This window comes from Ursus arctos, unplaced genomic scaffold (assembly GCF_023065955.2).
Source record: "Ursus arctos isolate Adak ecotype North America unplaced genomic scaffold, UrsArc2.0 scaffold_2, whole genome shotgun sequence".
In the NCBI taxonomy this organism is placed as follows: domain Eukaryota; kingdom Metazoa; phylum Chordata; class Mammalia; order Carnivora; family Ursidae; genus Ursus; species Ursus arctos.
In genome coordinates this window covers 72,636,741-72,644,944 of record NW_026622874.1, presented here as the reverse complement: position 1 = coordinate 72,644,944, position 8,204 = coordinate 72,636,741, and the positions used below count along the sequence as shown (strand labels likewise).

Genomic DNA, 8,204 nt, shown 5'->3' with positions numbered 1-8,204 from the left:
GAGCAGTCACCGCTAGAGGTTCCGGGAGCAGAGGGCATTCACTTCCGGCAGCAGGCAGCGGGGCCATGGTAAGGAGGCGGTTGGCGGGAACTGCGGGAGGTGGTGCGCTTTGGGGGGTGGTGCGCTTTGGGGGTCGTGTTCCAGGCTGGGCAGGCAGGCAGATTCTTGGGGTTCTGATTCGGAGAATCCGGGGGGTTGGGGGAGGACTTTCGGCGTGGGTTAAGGCTTGCAGTGCCGCGCCTTCTTGCGCTTGGGTCACGTGGGCCGACAGTAGCGCTCACTGACATTCACTGAGCACTGTCCCCGGACTTCAGATCCTCGGGTCCATCAAGTGCATTTGAGGGCTGTGAAACCGTTGTCTCATTTGGTGTGTTGTGAATCCCCATTGTGAAAGGCGAAGAAACGGAGGCCCAGAGAAGTGGAGGGGTTTGCCCAAGGAGTCACAGCTAGTGACTGTAGGAGCCAGGATAGGAACCCAGATCTGGCCCCCGAGCCCAGAGAATCTTTAACTGCACTACTCGAGGTGTGCATCTGTGCACCTGATAAAACCCATGTGCTGTGGTTTGGCGCCTCCCCCCGACCCCCAAAACTGGGCTCAGAAAACAGCGCTTCCCCTTCACCGAAGATGATGCTTTAACCAGATAATCAGGAGGTTATTATAAGTATCGCAGTGATTTGTTACTCTTTAGGACATTGGTTCCTGCTGGGGAAAGTGTTCCCACAGCCTTATGCGTTCAGTGCCCAGCCCAGAGTTGGCTGTACCTAGGTATTTGTTGAATGAAGGAAGGCTCTGCCACCTTTCTTGTATCTCTTTGAACTGCCTGAAGGAAAGAGGACCAGTTTGAGAGTCAGACTCCGCGCCACTCACTAGCTGTGTGTCTTTGGGTAAATTTCTGACCTTCTCTGTGTTTAGTTTCCTCAGTGGTAAAGTGGAGGTACAGTTGACCCTTGAACAGTATGGGTTTGAACTGTGTGGGTCCGCTTCTGTGTGGATTGTTGAAAATAAATACATTGGAAAATTTTACGGAGATTTGCAACAATTTGAAAAACCTGGCAGACAAACTGCATAGCCTAGAAATACTGAAAAAATAAAAAGGTATGTCATAAATGCCTAAAATGCAGGTACATACCAGTTTATTTTATTTACACCCGTAGTACATACAAGTTTGTTTTAAAAAGTTTATCAGAATGCACACAGAGGGGGCGCCTGGGTGGCGCAGTCGTTAAGCGTCTGCCTTCGGCTCAGAGCGTGATCCCGGCGTTATGGGATCGAGTCCCACATGGGGCTCCTCCGCTGGGAGCCTGCTTCTTCCCCTCCCACTCCCCTGCTGTGTTCTCTCTCTCTCGCTGGCTGTCTGTCACATAAGTAAATAAAATCTTAAAAAAAAAAAAAAAAGAATGCACACAGAGACTTACAGACCATACATGGCATCATTCATAGTCGAGAAAAACAAGCCTGAAGATGCGGTATTAAATCCTAACTGCATAAAATTACAGTATGCTGTGCTACTGTAATAATTCCATAGCCACCCCCTGTTGCAATTGCTGTGAGCTCAGGTGTTGTGAGTATGTCCTTAATACGGTGTGTTGCTCACCATCTCCACGTGAACACTTCGTTACTAGTAAATTGCAAAAGGCAGTAAAAAGTGATCCCGTGGTTCTCGCGTATTTTTCATCGTGTTTGGTGCAATATTGTATACCTTGAATAACAACACCACGGGACCCATACGAAATGCCAGTAGTGATTCTGGAAGTGCTTCCGAGAAGCAGAGAAAAGTCATGACCTTACGAGAAAAAGTTGAATTGCTCGATATGTACTGTGGATTGAAGTCTGCGGCTGCATTTGCCCGCCATTTCAAGATAAATGAATCCAGCGTGAGGACCATTGTAAAAAAAGAAAAGGAAATCCGCGAAGCTGTTGCGGCAGCTACGCCAGCAGGCGCGAAGACCTTGCACTTTTTGCGAGATACTTTTTTATCTCGTATTGAAAATGCAGCTTTTATGTGGGTGCAGGATTGCTATAAGAAAGGCATCCCTATAGACTCTAATATGATTCGAGAAAAAGCAAAGTCGTTATACGACAACTTGGAGCAAAAGGAAGGAGAAGGAACTAAAGCTGGAGAATTCATTGCCAGCAAAGGATGGTTTGATAATTTTAGAAAGAGGTTTGGCTTAAGAAATGTCAAGATGGCAGGAGAAGCAGCTTCTGCCAACCAAGAGGCCGCCGATGAGTTCCCACCTCAACAGCTTGTAGACCGCCCAGCAGAGGAATTAACCGAAGGTGCCTCAGTGCTGATGAGAGCTTCCGGACCAGTGCCAGATGAGGGAGATGTAGAAGCAGCAGAGCCAGAAAACAAGTTGACATTAGACAACCTGGCAGAAGGGTTTCGATTATTCAAGACGGCCTTTGCCTTCTTTTACAACATGGACCCTTCTGTGATCCGGGCACTGAGACTGAGCAGATGGTGGAAGAGGGATTGGTACCGTACAGAAACATCTTCAGAGTAATGAAAAAGCAAAAAAGTCAGACAGAAATTACAATGTATTTCCGTACAGTTACGCCGAGCGTGCCCGCTTCTCGTGCCTGCCCTTCCGCCTCCTCCACCTGTCCCACCTCTGCCATTCCTGAGACCGCCAGGCCAGCCCCTCTGCCTCCTCGTCCTCAGCCTACTCGGTGGGCAGACGACAAGCATGAAGACCTTCCTGCCGATACGCTTCCGTGGAATAAAGAGTGAATGGTCTCTGTGCGGTACAGTTCAACCTACCTGTTGTGTATGTGAGTGAGTGTCTTCATGTGAAATCTAGTAACTGTATGGCAGGAACTGCGGGAGACGCTTTGTGTCCCCCTCTGCCTGGGTATTGGTCCTGTAGAACGTCATGAGCAAGACTCCTTTGCAAGTGGGTAGCCTATCCTTAGGGGCTGTAAGGTGAGTGATGTTTAATATAAAATTAGCAATGTGTCTTCTTAGTGTTTTGTAACTTTGCTTTTTGCTATCAAAGATTTAGTTACCCTGCAGTATACCCCTTCCCTCCCCCCCCCCCCCATAGGAGAAAATGCACATCAGCCTATCATGGGGCTAAGTGGTTTTTTAAAGAAGTAACAGTGTTTCCGATACTGTATTCGGAACCTGACTGTAATACTGTATGCCATAAGAATTGTATAAGGATTCATTCATCGGTGTACAGGCCAGGCTCCTGGGAAAAAATAGTATCGATTACACTAGGCTGCCATAAAGCAACCCCATTACTGCTTCTTTTTACCAATCCATGAATCACTGTCCTTATAAATAAATAGGAATCTCCCTTTCTTATTATCCTTCCTTTTTTGTGTCTAGTGTCAGTAATGTGTGTACTATTACAGTGTTTTGTGTCCTGTAGGACAATGTTGATGTGGGTACTGGCAATTCATCTTGGAAACAAGGTAAACTTAATGGTATCGATAATACAGTACTGTAAATGTATTTTCTCTTATGGTTTTCTTTATCACGTTCTTTTCTGTAGCTGACTTTATTGTAAAAATGTGGTATACAATACATGTAACAACAAATATGTGTTAATCGACTTAACCAGTAAGGCTCCTAGTCAACACTATGCTATTAGTCGTTGAGTTTTTGAGGAGTCAGAAGTTATATGTGGATTTTTGACTGCATGGGGGGGTTGGTGTTCGAACCCCTGCATTGTTCAAGGGTCAACTGTACTGGCACCTGTCTTGCACAGCTTGTGTGAAGCTCCCATGAGCTTAAAGCATCCTTCCCTGTGTCTCTGGCAATAGTAGCAACCTCACAGGATTGGCAGGAGCCTCTGGGTAAGATGCTCTGCAGATGTTTATTTTGTGATCAGCATGGTTGAGTTCTTGAGAGCAATGGTCTCCTGTCTCCCTTCCAGGCCACCCTCCTCCGAGCTGTGCCACGGTTGGCAGGCCCAGCTGCATGGAGAAGGCCTGTCTGCGGGCTGTGGTGCCGCACCGGGCAGGATCCTGGGAGGTGGGTGGGGAGCAGGACCCCCACCCTGAAGGAGAAGCCTGCAGGTACGGAGACAGAGAAATTCCAGATGGTCTACCGGTTCGACGCTATCCGAGCCTTTGGGTACTTGTCCCAGCTGAAGGTGGCACAGACGGCCCTGACGCTGCTGGCCCTGCCGCCTGGCCTCTACTGGTACTCGCACGGCCTCGTGACTCTCGGCTCCTTGTGCTTTGCGGGCGGGATAGCTGGCTTCGCCCTGGCCATGCTCTGCTGGATGAGCCACTTCTTCCGGAGGCTGGTGGGCATCCTGTATGTGAACGAGGCAGGCACTGTGCTGCGGGTAGCCCACCTGACCTTCTGGGGCCGGCGGCAGGACACGGACTGGCCCGTGGCCGAGGTGGTCCCTATGATGGAGAGCAGGGACCGGCCCCAGGAGCTATTTGTGCGTATCCAGCAGTACAGTGGGAAGCAGACCTTCTACCTGACCCTGCGCTACGGACGCATCCTGGACCGAGAGCGTTTCACACAGGTGTTTGGGATGCTGGACACCCTCAAGTGAGCCGGGAGCTGGGCCTCCAGCTGGCCCTGGGACGCCTGGATCTCTAGCAGGAAGGCCGAGGGTGTGGGTGAGGCTGAAGAAGGGGACCAGGCAGCTGGAGACTTTGCCAGGGCCTCCAGGCCCTTGTCTTTTGGGATGAGGAAAGTCATGAGGCAGGAGCTGGTAATCGGGTTTACAGGAGAGGTCCTTATACAAATTCTTACTGCCTTTGTGTGTGACATTCAGCCAGATAATGGCCAGAAGTTTCTGTTAACAGCCAGTTGTTGGAGGAAGCCATGTCGGGTTCACGCAAGCTGTGCTGTGCTGAGAAATCAGAAGGCAGGGAGGTGTGGCAGGGGGAGCACAGGATTCGGAGTGAGAACGCTTGAGTGCTGTCAGGTGTCAGTTCCCGGTCCGGGGGCAGGTTATTGAGTCTCGCTGAACCTTGGTTTTCACATTGGTGAAAGGGAAAGTCCTGCCTGTCTCATGGGATGGGTGTGAGAATAAACGGTAAATGTCAAGGTCAGTGCAAAGGTGATGGTGTGGTGCAAGGCTTCGAGGCAGTCAGGAGGGATTTCCCAAGCCCTGTGCAGGGCCCCCTCAGGGACTCAGCCTCAGAAAGGACCGGGAAGAAGCCTAGATAAAGGTGGGTCATTTGACCCCGCCAGGATGGTGACCGCACAGTGACTGGGACAGGTGTTGGCCTGGCGAGCACAGCACCCCTGCCAAGATGGTGTTCACCACCCAGACGTTGGGAGCCCTCCTTTCAGAAGGCTCTGCGGTGTCCTAAAGTGAGATGAACTGTATTCTGGTGCATTATTTTATAAACTAAAGCTAATGACATGCACTGCCTTTCCCTGTAATTAGTCATACACGTTTGTCATGCAGTCTGTAACAGAGTAACAAGGGAAGACGTGATCTTTATAATTCAGAAGTCAGTAACTACACGCTTTGTTGTGTGGACTTAAGAGACTTTTGTATTGCGGTAAAATATACAGAATGTAAATTTATTCTTTGACCGTTTTCCAGTGTACAATTCAGTGGGATTAAGTACATCTACAGTATTGTGCAACCGTCACCTCTGTCCATTTCCAGAACTTTTTCGTCATCCCCAGGAAAACTCTGTCCCCATTAAACATAACTCCCCATTTCCCCCTCCCCCTGGCCCTTGTGACCACTCGTCTGCTTTCTGTCTGTGTGGATTGGCTTATTCTGGACATTTCACATAGACGGACTCATAGACCCCGTGGTCTGTGATGTCTGGCTTCTTTCACTTGCCCTCCTGTTTTCAAGGTGCATCCAGGCTATAGTGTGTATGAGCTTCATTCCCTTTTCTGGCTGAATAATATATGTGTAGACTGTTTTGTTTATCCCTCCGTTGATGGACATTTGTACTGTTTCCAACGTTTGGCTCTTGTGGGTAATGCTGCTGTCAGCATGGCTGTATAGAAATCTGAGGCCCTGCTTTCGGTCCTTTGGCCTGTGTGCTGAGAAGTGGAACTCCTGGGTCGGAGGGTGACTCTACATTTAACTTTGTGAGGAACCGCCAGGTTTCCCACAGTGGCTGTGCGGTTTTATATTCCTCAGCACCGCGTGAGGGCCCCAGTTTCTCCATGTCCGTCTTTTGGATAATTGCCATCCTAGTGGGTGTGAAGTGGTCTCTTACTGTGCTTCCAGGCTTTTCTAAAAACATAGATGTTATCCTGTATCTGGAATTGCTGGGGTTTTTCCTTCCTGTAACACATGACTGTCTTAGCTGTAAACCATTAAAAATATTCTGTCACAAGAAAATAAAAACCTTGTAACGATGAGAGCTGTCTCATGTTAACTAACCATATTGTAATAATTGTTTTGCAACATATAGACATAAATAAATCATTACGTTGTACACTTTAAGTTGATACAGCGGTTATATGTTGGTTATAGCTCAGTAAACTTGGGGAAAACAATAGGCAGCACACCTTCCCTAAAACAAAATATGTAGATAATTTGATTTTTTCATTTAAATACTGTGTAAAAACAAATTCAGAAATTGCAAAATACTCCACTGAGTGGCTGTAGCTGGTCCCTTAACCTTTACAAGTCATTGCCGTTTTTCCCGTTGTTACAAAAGAACGTGGCATATCACGGGGTGCCAGGGTGGCTCAGGTGGTTAAGCACCCGACTTGATTTCGGCTCAGGTCATGATCTCACGGTTGTGAGATCAAGCCCCGCGTCAGGCTCCATGCCCAGTGGATTCTCTCCCCCCTCCACCCCTGCTCTCCCTTCCTCCCTAAAAAAAATGTTGGCATATCAAATATATGGAGAGAGAGCCTTCTCTGTAGGCTGAAAATGGCATTTTGAGAAAAGTCGCTAATACGAAAGAAGTTGGTTTTCTTAGTTAATTTATACCATTTCACAGACACGCAAGTAAAGCCTGTAACGCAAGACTGTTCTGTAAGCTTCCACATCAGCCCTTCATTCTGCCCAAATCTCTTGTGCCATGCCCTGCTCAGCACTAGCCACAAAGAGGGGCATTTGGGTCCCTCTGGGGGAGTGCGGGGGAGGGAGGACAGCCGGTAAACCAGTGCACATGCGTATTTAGGTGACCGGGAGCAGTGAGTGGGAGTGGGTCGCCATGAGGAGGCAGGGACAAGAGCAAGAGTGGGGTGCATGCTGGCGGCCGGCCCTGATTTGATCCTAACCTCTGGGGAAAGCCTGGAAGGTGAGAGAAAGGCGAGAACGGTGGAAGGAAGTATGAAGTGTGGGAGCTTTTATTTTTGTATATTTTTAAAGATTGTATTAGAGAGAAGGCACATGCTTGGGGGAGGAGCAGAGGGAGAGAGAGAAGCAGGCTCCCTACTGAGCAGGGATCCTGATGGGGGCTCAATCCCAGGACCCCGAGATCATGATCTGAGCTGAAGTCAGACGCTTCACCGACTGAGCCACCCAGGTGTCCCAAAGTGTGGGATCTTTTAGAAAGAAGAAGAAACAGCACTTCGTAGTTTGTATTCAGTTGTAGTTAAAGATGCAAATGTAAAGTCGTTGGCTTGTGGGTTTGGTTCCTGAGGTTGGAGACCCTAGTCTGGGGTGTGTGTGGTTGTGTGCCTCAGGTGTTCGGGGACGCTGGGCATCCACTGTCTGGGCATAGCTGTGGTTTTCCCAGACCCGAGGGCCCTGCATGCAGGAGAACACTCTCCCTGAGCCCTGATCCAGAGCCTGGGCGTCCTTGGGGGCCACCCACCCATTCAGAAGCACTGGCCCTTTCTTCAGGGGAAATGGCATGTGGTTCCATTGACTTATTGTTTCAGGCTGACTCTCAAAAATGGGACCAGAAGCTGAGCACCTTTCCCCCTGTGCACCCCTGCCGTTCTGATCCACCACCCTCATGTTTCCTCTGGGTTGTTGCAACCTGCTGCTTCCATTATCCTTCCCCTTCTAGGGTCTGTTCTCCCAGCAGCCAAAGTGATCCTCCGATTTTGTTTTTGTTTTTTAAGATTGATTTATTTAGAGATAGAGCAGGAGGAGGGGCAGGGGGAGAGGGAGAGAGGATTCTCAAGCAGACTCCCCACTGAGTATGGTGCCCCAATGCAGGGTTCCATCCCAGGACCCTGAGATCACCAAAGTGATCCTTTATTTTTATTCTTTTACTGTTTTTAAAGGTTTTTTTATCTATTCATTTGAGAGAGAGAGCATGCCCACAAACAAGAGCATAAGCAGGGGGA

The 8,204-nt window shown here is 48.9% G+C and overlaps 1 protein-coding gene across 1 annotated transcript; it reads left to right on the top strand.

Moving 5' to 3' along the window:
• The first annotated feature begins 29 nt into the window (after positions 1-29).
• On the top strand, positions 30-6,396 carry TMEM186 (transmembrane protein 186). The gene is made up of 2 exons (XM_026520350.4): positions 30-68; positions 3,886-6,396. The coding sequence occupies exons 1-2, from the start codon at positions 66-68 to the stop codon at positions 4,519-4,521; spliced, it is 639 nt and encodes a 212-aa protein (XP_026376135.2). The 5' UTR covers positions 30-65; the 3' UTR covers positions 4,522-6,396.
• Positions 6,397-8,204: the final 1,808 nt, after the last annotated feature.